Source organism: Marmota marmota, unplaced genomic scaffold (genome assembly GCF_001458135.2).
Source record: "Marmota marmota marmota unplaced genomic scaffold, marMar, whole genome shotgun sequence".
Lineage (NCBI taxonomy): Eukaryota > Metazoa > Chordata > Mammalia > Rodentia > Sciuridae > Marmota > Marmota marmota.
The window spans coordinates 3212520-3228945 of record NW_025999880.1 but is presented as its reverse complement, the minus strand read 5'-3'; the positions used below and the strand labels follow the sequence as shown (position 1 = coordinate 3228945).

Here is a 16426-nt window from a genome sequence, read left to right as displayed (position 1 = left end):
CTTAATTTGTTTTTCTTTCTTTATGCGTTTTAGGTCTTCAACAAATAAAGGAGAAACCAAGTGGATGGTCTCGAATCTGTAAAGATCCAGCTTACAAAAATGGATCCAGGGACACCGGAAGCATGGATCCTGATGTACAGCTCTGTCATTGTATTGAGAGTACAGTAATTGAAATAATAAACATGAGTGTTAGTGGAATTTAAAAAAAAATTTTGAAACAAAAAACGAAGCTGTTCACTGCATATATCCATCATGAATCTGCATCTTATAGCAGCTCTAAACTGAGTGGGAGCAGTAATGTCTTGGAATTGCTGAATTGATTCAGTTCAACATGAATACAATTTAGAACTCTCTGAGAATTATGCTTGCTTATGTTTGATTGGCACGTCTTTGGATCTACTTTGCTGGTATGTTTATGTTGTAGCTGAGCTTTTTTACCATTGGGAACACATTTAAGAAACTCATTACTGGAATGGGAATTTGGCCTTGTACTTAGCTTTTGAAGCAAAGAAAGACTGCCATGCCTTTAATTTAATGTTTCTCATAAAAATGAGTGTGTGGGTAGCCCTAGTGTTTTACCCGTGGGCTTGTAACAGAGTATGACAAAGATCAAAGGATGGGAGGGTGAAAAAGGGATTAAGCAAAGGGAGAATTCAGGAAAAATTAGGAGTTAAATATCCAAATAGAAATCCCAAGACTTGTAATACAAGTAATAGTAATGCAGGTTGATATTCTAGTTCTCAAGAAACAGTATTAAGGCTTTAAACAAAAGGCAAGTAGCTTCTGTAAGTGATTTCCATAGAATTACATGTGATGATTTCAAATATTTGCTTTAATTTTTACTAATGTATGAAGCCATATGTTTGAAGAGATACTTGAATAATTTGGAATTTGAAGATACTAGTTTAAAAGTGTTTATAGAAACATCTCTGTGCGGAGAGGAACCTGAAAGGAAGTCTCATTTATTTTATTTTTTACATTTATTTTTATAATGCTTTATTAACTTATCTAATTCTCAGAGATGGGAATATATATCAAATTAAAAGAAACTTAGAGCAATAAACCCCACTGGATTAAAGAGCTCTTGGTTTATCATCAGGATTATGATTCACATTTTCCTTTGAGAAGATCTTTGAGAAAATATTATACAGTGTTTAAACCTCAGGAAAAATTAAAATGTGGCAAATACTGTCTTGCTGAAGGATTTTGCAGCTCTCTGTTAGTAACTCCCATTGATTAGGTAGGTGCATTAAGAAAACCATAATCTACATTTTTCTTTAAAAAAAAAAATTAAGTGTCCATTGTAGAAGGTACTTCTCTTTGCTCTCTGGGATATACCTCAATTGTCCCCCACCCCAACCCATCCTGCCCCGGCTTGAAACAAGCCTTTTCGCTGGTAAAAGAAGTTAAGCAAGCTAATAAAGTGTTTTTTAAGGAAAGAAATTTAACTTCAAACCTTTTCACTAGCAAATAGTCACATCTCATTTTCTTTCTTTGTAAAATGGGGTTACTACTGGCCCTACCTCATAATGATATTCTATAAAAACTAGTTTGTAGCTGTTTCCAATCATGGAGTGTATAGTATCATGAGTGATAGAATATTTGTAACTTTTTATTAGATGCTTAATGTAATTAAGTAATTTTGATGTGAAGAATAAAAGAGTATGATGAAAAAATACCACAAGAATTTTCATATTTTTAAACAAGGCAGTTTTGTAGTCTCATAAAATTAAATACAGCTGCTCCTGTTTTATTTTTAAACTGAGGCCTTGGAATATTTTGTGTGAATAGGTACCTCTTAGGACTTCAGAAAAGGTTGAAGTATGTTTTCTAACTAAATGCAGTGCACATTTTCTGGATTGATTTTTCGAAAGATTGGTCAAAACCTGCTGTGTTAAAATAATAACATGCTGTTTTTCATCAGCTTTGTTGATGATGATGTAAATAAATGTGTAAATATATTAGTAAATGTTAATATTCATGTATTTTAAGTTAAGGTTATAAAATTTGTCACAATGATTTTTTTTATTCAAGTGAAAACAGATGTGTGCAGCTATTTTGGATATTGATTTATAAACATTCATATTCTTTATCAAATGAACTTAGTTTTTGGTGTTTCATTCCATAATAGTTGTAACCCTGAAAGGAACAGCTGAAGGTATTGAAGTCCAGGATTGCCTGGTTCCAGAAGTTAGGTATATCACTTTCTGTTATGCCCCACACATTAAATGGCAATAAGAGGTTAGAGTTAATTGAAAGCCTTTGGAATTTAAGTCAGGAATATGATAGTTAACCCTGGAGCAGTTACTTCAATTATTTGATCTTTTAAAAAATGGTAAGAGGAAAATAACAATCTGCAGTTTCTTTTAAGGATTTTTTTAAGATAAATTATTCTTCATCCCTTTGTAATAGTAAATTACTCCTTTGTGTTTATCCATATGTATTTTCACATTACTAAATTCTTAACATTCAACATGGAGTCTGATTTTTTCACTTTATAAGATATTTTTTCTTGCAAGTAGTTTAATTTTTAAAATAATTTTATTGGCTTCATAATTTATTTAATTGATATAACTATCTCCTAGAATGGGAAATCTAATTTTTTTTTGGCAGTATTACAAATAGGTAAGTAGTGTTACGAATTGAGGTATTACCACCTTTTTTTCTTTTACATTATGTCTTTGGGACACATTTCTGGGTCTGAGATTACTAGGTCAACGGGCATAATTTATTTATATGACAAGTTTTATTATTTTCAGGATATGCACAACTGAACTGTGAATGCCTTCTGCTCCCTACTCCCAGCAAACCTCCCTCCCCAAACTAGTCATATGAATTTAAGAAACCCTCTCAGATTTTGCCTTTTTTGGGATAATAGTATTTGAGTCAAGTGTAGGTTACACAGATTTTTTTCCCCCAGTACTGGGAGTCGAACCCAGGGGTGCTCTACCACTGAGTTATTCCTCCAGACTTTTGAGACAGGAAACTTTGAGATCCTCCTACCTCAATCTTTTGAGTAGCTGGGGTTACAGGTAAGCACCCTGTTGGTCATACAGAATTTAAACAATAAATAAATTTGGCGAGATCAACCCTAACCCCCTACCTCGACGAAACTGAATTGTACATAAGAATACACTGGTTTTAGGAAGCATAGAAAGCAAGTAAGCGTTAAAGTAAGTAGAAATGATCTATCTGTTGCTGGAGATTTTGGAGAGCATTATCTCTGGCAGATTCTATCATCCGGGAAAGCCTTGATTTTGAAACTGCCAATTGTCAGAATCTTCGCCTAGTTTGGTTCTGTAGTCTAGCAATTCCGTTTTTTTTTTTTTTTTTTTTCTTTTTTTTTATACTATGGCTCCTGTAAAGTTGGGAGATTCAAATTGAGCGGCACCAGAGAATAGCTTGGCAAGGCTTAGAAAGATGTATCCTTTCTTTGGTTTACGAACCTTCAAAATGAGCGTTAGTTTCCAGGGAACTGGCTGCTCGGCTAACCCCTATCAATTTGAAAAGATGAGCCGAGAAGGCAATTTTTCTTTAAAGAAGCCCCTGGGGTTTACTCCAGTCCACTCTTCCCTCTACGGTGGCTGCTTTCTGGCGCCTCCAAGTACATTGGGTCGGTTCTTATTTTGGAGGTTTCCATTGGGTGCTAGAGTTTTCGCCCCCTAACCTCTCGCTGGGATTGGCTATTTGCTTTCCGGTCTTGGCGGGTGATTGGTTGTGTGAGCTCTCTCTCGGCGATTGGGTGTTGGGAGTCAAGGGGGTGGGAAGCGGGAACTCATTCGGAGTTGTGCCGAGAGGAATGAGAGCTGGAGCCGGGAAAAGGTAAAGCGGCTGGAACTCGCGACACACCAGGGAGTAGTAGTCTGCGAGGAAAAGAGAGAATTAAGGCTTGCGCCATTTTTTCTCTGCTAGGAGGTCTGCATTATTTGCTCTCAAAGATGTTATCCTCCCCGCCATGAGTTGGAGCCCAGTCCGCGTTGCTTCTGTTTCCCCTCAGCACCGGCATGTCTGCGGGAGGTCTGGGGGAAGGGCGCCTAGCAGGGTTTCTCTGCCAAGGTCTTGGCAGCCTCTCCCGCTCTCCTGGGTGGACCAGATCACCTAGGCCGCGGGACCTCAGTTGGCCGCGGGAGGTAAGGGGAAGGGAACCCATCCTTACCTCCTTTGAGCACAGGCATGACGTGAGCCCTGGGCCCTCTTTGCCTCTTGGCGGGAGGCTGAACGGTTTGTTTGTCCTTTATGCTGTCGGTAGAGGAAGCTGCTTCTTTATGAGACGAATGTTGCCACAGCCAGGCCAGGGATGAGGTTGAGTAGGCCTGCGTCTTGATTCAGATTGATGTTAGATTGCACTAAACCTCATTCTCAGAGCTTCACAGATGGAATCACAGAATCCTTTTTAGAACTGGAAAATGCAGTGATTCTTAACTTCTTTTGAAACACAAACTGGTGAAGGCTGTTTTTGGCTTCATAATAGCTATTTTAACTATCTCTATCCCCAGGATGAATTTAACACTTTTTTCACGATTGCAAAAATTCCTTAGTTGATAAAAGTGTGTGTGTGTGTGTGTGTGTGTGTAAATGTATATAATTTTCCCCTTTTTTGGTTTCTGTAGGATATATGAATTGGAAGAGAGATCTATGAACTTTCTCTTCAGAAAAATGCAATCATGCAGAGGAATTTCTGCATGCAATTTTAAGAGGTTACATTCTCAGAATAACATCTATGGATTCTCGGTTAAGAAAGTGGTTTAAAAGAGATGAGGATTAAAGTAAATCATATCTCTGTCAGATACTGGGTTATGCACATTCTGTCTTGGCTAATTTTCACAAACAAGGTTTGAGAAAGAGGTTAAGTGATTCACATACTGGAATTCAAACTTGGATTTACCTTACTCCAAGGCCCATCTTCTTTCCATTATAGTTACTGACCTTTAAATAAGAATTATTGAGTACCTACTATGTCTGAAGGCACTTTCTCCCTGGCAACAATTTTTAAATTAGGGATTATTACAGACATGGACCTTAGACCAGAGAAGTGAAAAGACATGTTAAAAATAATTTATCTGAGAACTTTCAGGACCTCATCTAGAATCTATGCTTCCTGAAACCTGGTCCACAGCTTTTCCCTTCTAATTGGAGAACTTCAGGAAGAGGAAACAGGAATAGAATAGGAGAAAAAGAGTGGTGCTATGGAATTGGAGAAAGTTGCCTTAGGAACCTATTGGTAGATTGATAATAACAATATAACCAAAATAAGAATAACAATTATTAAGTTATGTATTATGGGTTAGATATTGTTACTATCTTTATTTTATGGATGAGGATATCAAAGTCTAGAAAAGTAAACCCCACAGTCACACAATGAATACATGATAGGGTAGAGATACAAATCCAGATTTGTCAGACTTTTTTCTTTTTTAGGTGATACTGGGGATTAAACCAAGGGGTGCTCTACCACTGAGCTGTATCCCCATCCCTTTTGTTTTATTTTGAGACAGAGTCTCACTAAGTTACTAAGGGTCTTGATAAGTTGCTGACCTTGAACTTCCAATCCTCCTGCCTCATCTTTCTGAATTACTTGGATTACAGGCATGTGCCACCATGTCAGACCTGTCACTCTTAAAACATGTTCTTGACCACTGATTTATTTATAAGTATAGGAAATTTATTTTGCTTCCCTTTGTTTTGTTTATACACTTACTAATCCACTAATCCCATTTTTTATTTCTAGACTTCTGTTTTACTGTTGGGTGTCTGGTTTTCTTAGAATGACACTGTTTCAGTATTGATTTTCATTTCTGTTGCAGTTAGGAATCTAAAGTAAACAAGAAAGCAGGATGTCCTCAATGTGGTCTGAATATACAATTTGCGGAGTGAAGATCAAATTTCCTTGTAAAGCTTACCCATCACAGCTTGCTATGATGAATTCTGTAAGTGTTTTTCAGCAGTTAAGTCTTTTAGATATAGATACTTATGGTTTGTAACATAATACATTGAGTATGTGACTATAATTATATTCTCAGATAGTATTTAGATAGATAATATTTGCTGGGTTCATTTGGAAAAACACCTAACCTTTGGGAAAATTAATATTGATCACTACTGAACTGTATATGACTATAGTTAGTATGCAGGGAAGAACTTTCTGAAGAATGTTCTCAGCTCATTTGGAATTTCTATTTAATAAATTAATGTTTTCTACAGAAAACATTGTCTTTTACAAATAGTATTTTTCTTTGCAGTATAGTATCTAAGTATCTGTGCAAGATTAGTTCTAAGACCTACTTCTTATACCAAAATCTGCAGATTGTATATATATATTCATATATATTATTAATTATTATTATATATAAAACAGTACACTATTTGCATATATCGGTCATTTAATCTCTAGATCACCTATGCCTAATACAATGTAAATACTGTGTAAATAGTTTTATGAATATTTTTGATTTGCTGTTTGTTCAATCCATAAATACAGAGCATATATACAGAGGCTGATTGTATTTTAATTATCTAGAAAATTAATACACACATTTGAGTAAATCAGCTTTCCAGCTTTTAAATCTTAATATTTGGTCATATTTACCCTATATCAGATTATTAATATTCTGAATTTGTTCTTTGTGTTTCCAATGGTTTTAGAATTTTCTTCTGGTGGTACTGGGGATTGAACTAATTGGTGCTCTACCACTGAGATATATCTCCAGTGCTTTTTTTTTTTAAAGAGAGAGAGAGAGAATTTTTTAATATTTATTCCTTAGTTTTTGGCGGACACAACATCCTTGTTTGTATGTGGTGCTGAGGATCAAACCTGGGCCGCACGCATACCAGGCAAGCATGCTACCACTTGAGCCACATCCCCAGCCCTTTTTTTTTAATATTGATTTTTTTGTAGTTGAACACAATACCTTTATTTTATTTATTTATTTTATGTGGTGCTGAGGATCGAACCCAGGGCCTTGCATGTGTGAGGCGAGCGCTCTACCGATGAACCATAATCCCAACCCCGCCAGTGCTTTTTTTTTTTTTTTTTTTTAAGAGAGAGAATTTTTTAATATTTATTTTTTAGTTCTCGGCGGACCCAACATCTTTGTTTGTACGTGGTGCTGAGGATCGAACCCGGGCCGCATGCATGCCAGGCGAGCGTGCTACCGCTTGAGCGTGCCCCAGCCCCTCCAGTGCTTTTTTAAAAAAATATTTCTTAGTTGTAGTTGGCACAATGCCTGTATTTTTATTTATTTATTTCTATGTGGTACTAAGGATCGAACCCAGAGCCCCGCATGTTCTAGGTGAGTACTCCACCACTGGGCCGTAACCCCAGCCTCTCTCCAGTGCTTTTTTATAAAATTTTTTAGTTGTTGATGGACCTTTATTTTATTTATTTATTTATTTTACTTATTTATATGCAGTGCTAAGAATTGAACCCAGTGCTCCACAAGGCAATTGCTCCACCACTGAGCTACGACTCTAGCCCTCCACCACTGAACTACAATTCCAGCCCTCCAGTGCTTTTTTTTTTCTTTTTTTAAAATTTTTTTTTAGTTGCAGATGAACACAATACCTTTACTTTCTTTATTTTTATGCAGTGCTGAGGATTGAACCCAGTGCCTCACACGTGCAAGGCAAGCACTCGACTACTGAGCTAAAATCCCAGCCTCTTCCAGTGCTTTTTTATTATTATTTTTACTTTCTAGTGCTTTTTTAAAATTTGAAACAGGGTCTTGTTACATTGACCATGCTGTCCTCTAACGTGCAATCCTCCTAGCTCAGCTTTCTGAATTGCTGAGATTACAGGTATGTACTTGTGCCTAGCAGTTTTAAACTTTGATTTTTCTGTAGAACTTTTTATTTTTTGCAGTGCTGGGGATCAGTCCGAAGACTTCACACATATTGAAAAAGCACTCTACCATTAAGCTATATCCCTAGCCCAGAGTCTTTATAAGATGTAGCTCTATTGATTGTTAATCCATTTTAATTGTGGCATGGCATTTCATTGCATGAATATATTAGAATTTATCTCTCCATTTTCCTATGGGTGTTTAGGTTGTTTACATTCTTTTGCAATAAGCAAGCAATGCTGCTATGAACTTTTATGTGTTCATATAGAAAAAGTTTGGGTTATGTAATAGGACTGGATTTTGGCATCTTCAACTTTACAACAAAGTGTTAATTTTTTTTACAAAGTGGTTGTAACACTTTGTATAACAGTATCTTTCATTATTTTCATCAAAGATATTCATAGGTACTAATGTATTTCAATTTTATAGAAATGATTGGTGCTTGTATAATTGAAGGAAAAATTGCTTTTTTCATTTCTTCTGTTGTGCTTGGTATGCTTATAAATCAAAATAATTTTAGGGAGAGGTATAAAGGAATAAAGTCGAGTTTTAATTAAATATTGGTTCTTCCTTGTGCTATTCTTATGTTCCATGGGATTCTTCTTGCTGTTTATTTGTACTTCTGATAGAGAAACCTAATAAAGTAAAATGTTTATTGACTTTTTTCTTTTTCTTTTTTTTTTTTGTGGTGTTGGGGATTGAACCCAAGGCCTTGTGCATGTGAGATAAGCACTCTACTAACTGAGCTATATCCCTAGCCCTGTTTATTGACTTTTTATTGGTTTCTTTATCTGTAGATTGTCAGAGGATTAAATGGTAGTCAACATTGTTTGTTGGAGAGCCCCACAGGAAGTGGAAAAAGCTTAGCCTTACTTTGTTCTGCGTTAGCATGGCAGCAATCTCTTAATGGTAAGTAATTGCTTGATATCTTCAGGTTGCTTATTGAGATCTGAAAAATATATGATAAAGTACTGTATTCAGACTGAGTCAGCCATGTTCTAGGTAATTTGAACAATCTCTATTAAGGTGTTTCTTTCCATTTTTTTTTTTTTGTGTGTGTGTATGTGTGTGTGTGTGGTGCTGGGGATTGAACCCAGGGCCTTGTGCATGCAAGGTAAGCACTCTACCAACTGAGCCACATCTCCAGCTCCTAAGGTGTTTTTTTATAATAAGTTCTATATCTTTCAAAAGAGTTTCAATATAGCAAAATATGTTTAATCCTAAAAGAATATAATTTGTCCTTTTATTTGATGATTAGAGTACATAAGGGCTAGGGATATAGCTCAGTTGGTAGAGTGCTTGCCATGCATGCACAAGGCCCTGGGTTCGATCCCCAGCACCACAAAAAGAAAAAGAAAAAGAGTACATGAGTATTTTGGATGCCTAGACTCATTATGAGAATAATTTGTTGATAATTGGCTTGTAAAAAATGCAAGGGATGAAGCTGTCATAATTCTAATATTGTTGGGTTTTTTGAGTAGATCCTCTACTATATTTGCTTATCTGACTTTCATAACATTAGAACATGGAATACGTAAAAACAATTCTAGTTGATCTAACTACTTGTTTGGATATTAGGTGAGCAGAGGTTTATTGTATTATTTGTATGAATTCATAGTATTTCCTATTTTACTTTATTTGCTAACAAAATGCTTATTAATATTTACTTTTATGAAAATGTTATAATCTTCTTTTGAAGATTATATAATTTTCAAAGATTATATAATTCAAGATGCAGTAATGAATACATCTGGGATGAAAGAAAAGTGACCACAACACTCGGAGTGACCAAGAGATCTTGATGCAACAATGCGAAAAAGGAGAAAAGAGAGTGCGCAAGAGAAGAAAGTGAGAGAAGAAAGAGAGAGAGTGAGCTTGAGAGAGAGAAAGAACGCGCGCCAGAGAGCAAGAGAGAGAGAGAGAGCGCGAGCAAGAGAGAAGGGCCCAGCAGGAGGGAGTTTTTATAGCCAAAATCTCATGGGGTCTTTGGGTCTGCAAGCTGCCTTGTTGGTGTATAGTGATTGGATCATACAGTAGTTGCTAAGGGTGCCATCGTCGGCCTTCAGGCAGACAAGGCAAGTGTCAGATGTGGTTTCTGTTGCACCAGACAGGTGGGGGTCCAGTGTTCAGCCTTGAGTGAGTTTGAGTGTTCAGACTTGAAGCAAACAGATGATAAAGGACCAGACAGAGGCGGGGTTGAGTCCCTGGGTTATCCTGCAGCTAACATTCGTTCAGCCTGCCCTGCAGACAACTTAGTTCAGCCTGCCTTGCACCTAACATGAGGTACCTAACTAGATGGTTTTGACCTAAAGTTTTAGGAGAATTTGAACTTAACCTCGGGTGTGTATGTATATAGATAAATCTTCAAAAGGAAATGTTTGTATTACTGACAAGACTGTTAAAAAGTAAATATATTATAAGCTTTGGATTATCCATTTTGATTTCTACTAATGTTAATCTTTGGGGAGAAAATGAGATTATTAGCCAGCTGTGGTGTTGCAAGCCTGTAATTCAACTGGCTCAGAAGGCTGAGGCAGGAGGATCACAAGTTCAGAGCTACCCTCAGCAGCTAAGTGAGGCTCTAAGCAGCTTTGCAAGACCCTATCTCAAAATGAAGGAAAAAAAAGTGCCATTACCCTTATGTGTTTACATTATTATTTAGGATATTGAACTTTGAGATTCTTCATTTAGCGAAATGGTAGTAATTAAGAATATGCTTCAGAGCCAGGCATGGTGGTGGTGCTTGGGAGACTGAGGTAGGAGAATTGCAAATTTGAAGCTAGCTTGGGTTACTTATTGAGACCCTGTCTAGAATAAAAATTTGAAAAGATTGGGGATGTAGCTCAATGATAGAGACCCTGGGTTCAGTCCCCAGTACTGAGAGGAAAAATGAGAGAGAATATGCTTTAGGTCTTTGTTTTATTCCTTCCTGCTTGATTTTTAAAATAAATTTCAGTATTAATGAACATTTTAGTGGTTGTGCTTTTATTATATTATTAATCTTTGTTCTTAGATTTTTGTCAATTATAGAAATTGATGGTAACTTCTCTATAAATACTCTGACATAAGCATTTCTCTCCTGTCATAATTCAATGCTATAGATAGTATGACTAGCTTGTCCAGGTTTGCCAGGTCTAGTACTTTCCTAGTTTTTGCCCTAAAAATTTGTATCCTATAAAATCTTCCAATCCTGGGTGGACTGAAGTGGTTGCTCCCCCTAGCTGTGGAGAAAGAGTAATATTTATTTAATTACATATGTTACATATGAAGGTTCTTTGATTTTTAGGGAAGCCAATGGATGAAGGCTTAAGTAAAAAAACTGAAGTACCATTGTCATGTTGTTGTACATGCCATTCAAAGAATTTCACACACAGAGACCTGAACCAAGGAACTTCACCTCATTTCAATAGTCCAAGCACGCCACCTTCTGAAAGAAATGGCAGTTCATCGACTTGTCAAGGTAAATTGTATTTCTCTTGGATCTGCTGGTTATTTGTATGGAGCCTTAATTATTACTGATATGAGGCTTAGTTTAGTTAGCATAATTAATTATGTATCTCTACATAATTTTTATGGATTTATTTATTTATTTATGTTTGGTGCTAGGGATGAAACCTAGGGCCTCGTGCATACTAAGCATGTGCTTCACCACTAAGTTATATACCCAGCTGGAATTATTTTAAAATAACTTCAGCCTTTTTCAATTCTTGGTTTGACTTAGTCCTTTGAGACATTTTGCTGGCTTACATTGTTTTTTGATGAATCTAAAGGAAAGTAAAAGATTAGAAATTGATATGGTCTTGTAAAAAGATTAGAAATTTATATCATTTGTAGTCAGTATTATTAATTATATGCTAAACTTTTTTTTTTTTAAAGAGAGAGAGAGAATTTTTTAATATATTTTTTTTTTTTTTGGTTTTCGGCGGACACAACATCTTTGTTTGTATGTGGTGCTGAGGATTGAACCCAGGCTGCACACATGCCAGGCGAGTGCGCTACCGCTTGAGCCACATCCCCAGCCCTATATGCTAAACTTTTTTATAAAACATAGTGTTTGTATCCTAAAACACAATCTCATTATTCATTCTTGATAAATTTGCCTGCCTTCTGAAAATAGTGTTCTGTGTAAGAATCAGGTATGTTTTATGTATGGTCCTTAAATTGTTCTTTTATTTTTAAAATTTTTTTAGCTATAGATGGACACATACCTTTTTTTTTAAATTTATTTTTATGTGGCGTTGAGGATCGAACCCAGTGCTCACACATGCTAGGCAAGCACTCTACCACTGAGCTACAACTGCAGCCTCCCTTAAATAGTTCTTATTAGAGTAAGAGAAATATAGTAACACTACCATAAAATTTTTAAAAATATTACGTGTTTCTGCTTTTTACTACTGTTAGTCGGGATTATTGAGAATTGTCCAAATAGGGTAAATCTGGGTTGTGTTCTAATACCCTCTTTGTAAGTAAATTCTTTGACAGGATATAACCTAAATACAGAAAAGTGCAAATCCTTAGAATATAGCTTGAATTTTCACAAAATGAATATTTACTCATGTAACTACCACTTAGATTTAAAAAAAAAAAAAAAAGACATTACCCACACCTCATAGGCTCCCCTGTTCTTTTTTGGGCACTATGCCTTCTCTCCATAGGTGACTTATTCTACCTTCTGTCAGAAATGATGAATTTTGCTTTTTTAGAAATGGAATTATATATGTTCTATAGTGTCTGCTTTTGCTTAACCTGTATTTGCGAGAGTCATCCATGCTCTTTCATATGGTCATAATTCTTGTTTTAGTATATTATTTTCTTGTGTGAACATTACCAGAATTTATTAATCTATTTTATGTTCATTAGACAATTGGATTGTTTCTGCCTTTGTTTAATGTAATTATGAAAAAAATTTTTTTTTTCCTTTTCATACTGGTGCAAATAAGTATTTTCTGTTAGATACATACCTAAGAATGGAATTGCTGGTCTGTTTTTATGTATATTCAACTATAGTAGATACTGCCAAAATTTTCCAAAGTGGTTGAACCAATTTATGTGTTCCTACCACTACACCTGTTCTCAGTACATTCATATCACACTTTATTATGCTTTGCAGATACTGTGGTATTTTTGTTTTTATTTTTTTAAAAAGTGAAATTCTGTGGCATTGAAAAAATGTTGATGGTATTTTTTTCTGACAGCTCAGATAATTATTAGAATTCTTTAATAGTAAGGTTTTTTTGGGGGGAGGGCACCAGGCATTGTCAGGGGCACTTAGCCACTGAGCCACATTGCCAGTGCTTTTTAAAATTTTATTTAGAGACAAGGTCTCACTGAGTTGCTTAGTCCCTCGCTATTGCTGAGGCTGGCTTTGAACTCACAATCCTCCTGCCTCAATCTCCCGGGCTGCTGGGATTATAGGTGTATGCCACTGTGCCCAGCATAATAAGGTGTGTTTAAATTAAGGTATATATATATTTTTTCTGACAGCGCTATTGTAGCCTTAATAGACTATAGTATTGTATAAACATCGCTTTTTTCTTCCTTCCTTCCTTCCTTCCTTCCTTCCTGTCCTAGGGCACTTAACCACTGAACCACATCCCCAAGCCTTTCTATTTTAAAATAGAGTCTTTCTGAGTTGCTTAGGGCCTCAGCTAAATTGCTGAGGCTGGCCTTGAACTTATGCTTAACCACTGAACCACATCCCCAAGCCTTTCTATTTTAAAACAGAGTCTTTCTGAGTTGCTTAGGGCCTCAGCTAAATTGCTGAGGCTGGCCTTGAACTTATGCTCTTACCTCCATTAGCCCCCCCAGTTGCTAGGTTCACAGGCATACACTACCATATCTGGCTAAACATAACTTCTGTATATACTAGGAAACCAAAAATTTCTTGTGACACTATATTGCAATATTTGCTTTATTCAGATGGTCTGAAACTGAACTCATCATATCTCCAAGGTATGCCTGTATATGAAAATCTTCATCATTCTTTTATTTATTTATTTTTAGTTGTTGATAGATCTTTATTTTATTTATTTATATGGGATGCTGAGAATTGAACCCAGTGCCTCACACATTCCTGGCAAGTGCTCTACCACTGGAGTTATAACTCCAGCCCTGAAAATCATCATTCTTGTTAGCACTTGATATTTCCAGTTTTTAAAAATTTTAGCCATTCTTGTGCATGTGTGGTGTTCTCATTGAGATTTTTTTGTTTTGCTTCATTTTCTCTGGTGTTGAGGATCAAACCCAGGGCCAACCCTAATCCCAGTGCTGAGGTTCTTTAAATTTTTTCTGTACTAGTGGTTCAACATAGGGCCTCATATGTGTTAGGCAAGCACTCTACTACTGAACTATATCCCCAACCCTTTTAACTTCACTTTTGAGACAGGGTCTGACTATGTTGCCCAGGCTAGCTGGCCTCTAAGTTGCCTCAGTATCTAGAGTTATCTGTAATTGTAGGCATGCCTCAGTTGGCCCTGATTTTTAATTGGTATTTGTCTAGTGACCAATGTACATTTTCTTCTATGTTTGTTCATCTTTTAATATCTTCTTTAGTGAATTGCCTGTTCAAGTTCAAGTTGTTTGCCAATTTATCTATTGTTTTTTTTTTTTTTTTTCTGATTTCTAGGAGTTTCTTTTTCTTTATAGTATATTTGGGAGATACTGGTATCTTGCTTTTTAAAGCATGCATCTCAAAGATTTAACCCTTTTGATAAGCTTCTTGTGAACTGTCCCACTATGAAGTCATTTTATGTGTAATGATAGTATGATTTTTGTTTTTATGAATCGGGGTTACCCTTACTTGTTTTTCATTGTTTTTTTTGTTTGTTTGTTTTTGTGCAGTACTGGGGATTTAACCCAGGGCCTCAACCACTGAGCTACATTTCTAGCTCTTTTTAAAATTTTGAGACAGGGTCTTGCTAAGTTGCCTGTGCTTATCTCAAACTTAACAATTTTTGTGGCTTTGTTTCCTGAATATCTGATACTGTGGGTTCATACCACCACATCTGGCAGGGTTACTTTTATTTGCAGGATGGCAGATCAATTTTTGTAAAACTAAATTATTGATTGTTTTGGGGGGGAGGAGTGGGGAAGGGTACTGGGGATTGAACCCAGAGGCGCTTCAATCACTGAGCCACATTCTTAGCCCTTTTTATTTTTCTTTTGAGATAGGGTGTTGCTAAGTTGCTGAGGCTGACCTAGAATTTGTGATCCTCCTGCCTTAGTCTCTTGAATTGCTTGGATTTCAGGCATGTGCCACCATGCCAGGCTAAATTATTATTTTTAGTAAACAATTCTTAAATGTTTAATGAGCCTGTGCAAATTTGCTCCTTGATGGCACAGTGCATAATAGTGGTACTGTTAACTTTTAGAGTGTGATAATTCTTTTTTATGGCATCTGCCCATGCATTGTGAGATATTTAGCAATATCCCTGGCCTTCTACATGCTAGATGACAGTAGCACCCTTCCTAGCATTTCCCCACCCCATTTGGTTTTGAGGATTGAACCCAAGGTTTCACACATGCACTCTATCACTGAACTATACCCTTACCTCCCTTCCCATTTTTGTGACAACCAAAAATGTGTACAGACATTATTTAGTATCCCAAAGTGTAGGGAGTGGTGATATTTAAATTGCTCCAGTTGATAATTACTAATATAGGCTTATTCTGTAGTTATTTTACTGGTTTATTTAAAAATTACAGAACTCAAATTAGCGTGTCTTGCTTTGCGCAGTGGCACATGCCTGTAATCCCAGCAGCACGGGAGGCTGAGGCAGGAAGATTGCGAATTCAAAGCCAGCCTCAGCAATGGCGAGGCGCCAAGCAACTCAGTGAGACTGTGTCTCCAAATAAAATTTAAAAAGGGCTGGGGATGTGCCCCAGTGGTTAAGCACCACTGGGTTCAATCCTCTGTACCAAAAAACCAAAACAACAAAGCAAAGAAATTGCATGTCTTATCTAAAATATATGGAAATGTTAAAGACTAGCCAACACAATTTGAAAGAAACAGGTCAAAGAGAGAACTTTATATATAAGATATTCAATTTATTACACATAAAACTTAGTAATTCAGACAGTTTGATATTAGCACAGTGATAAACCAGTGTAAAAGTATAGAGAATCCAAATTCAGTCCCACATGTATCCAGAAACTTGTTATTGGAAGTACTCCTACAGAGCATAGGGGAAAGGAGTGACTTTTCTATAAGTGATTCTGAAACTATTGGGTATTGATATGGAAAAAAATTGAAATTAGAGCCCTACTTTATACCATACATAAAAATCCATTGTAGGTAGATTGAAGATCTAGATATGAAAGACAAAACCATAGTGATTTTCAAACAATGCTTCAAACACATCTTATAAGGTTAAGGGGACAGTGGATCAAGGAAGTTCTAGGTCTTTCATCACTACTTTAGAGATATTAAGCAATATTTATTTTAAAAAATAGTCCTAAGCCTCAGCAACTTAGTCCCTGTAATACCATGGACTAGGAAGCTAAAGCAGGATAATTGCAAGTTTGAGTCCAATGTGGACAATATAGTTAGACAGTATTTCTTTTTTTTTTTTTTTTTTTTTTTTTTTTTT

The 16426-nt window shown here is 36.1% G+C and overlaps 2 protein-coding genes across 9 annotated transcripts in view; both read left to right on the top strand.

The window, feature by feature from the left end:
- The window catches only part of Ints2 (integrator complex subunit 2), a 50432-nt gene extending 48331 nt beyond the window's left edge, over positions 1-2101 (top strand). For all 4 annotated transcript variants that reach the window (XM_048788147.1, XM_015495375.2, XM_048788163.1 and 1 more), the window contains exon 25: positions 34-2101. In XM_048788147.1, the coding sequence (XP_048644104.1) occupies positions 34-203 (170 nt within the window). In that variant the 3' untranslated portion in view covers positions 204-2101. The remainder of the gene's footprint in view (positions 1-33) is intronic.
- Positions 272-16426, top strand: part of Brip1 (BRCA1 interacting helicase 1) — a 160861-nt gene continuing 144706 nt past the window's right edge. For 2 of the 5 annotated variants that reach the window (XM_048788195.1, XM_048788181.1), the window contains exons 1-4: positions 3747-3822; positions 5805-5927; positions 8636-8747; positions 11125-11298. In XM_048788195.1, the coding sequence (XP_048644152.1) occupies positions 5835-5927; positions 8636-8747; positions 11125-11298 (379 nt within the window). In that variant the 5' untranslated portion in view covers positions 3747-3822; positions 5805-5834. Of the gene's footprint in view, positions 408-3746; positions 3916-3949; positions 4131-5804; positions 5928-8635; positions 8748-11124; positions 11299-16426 lie in introns of those variants that run through there. The other 3 variants (XM_048788186.1, XM_048788184.1, XM_048788189.1) reach the window with 3 other exon arrangements.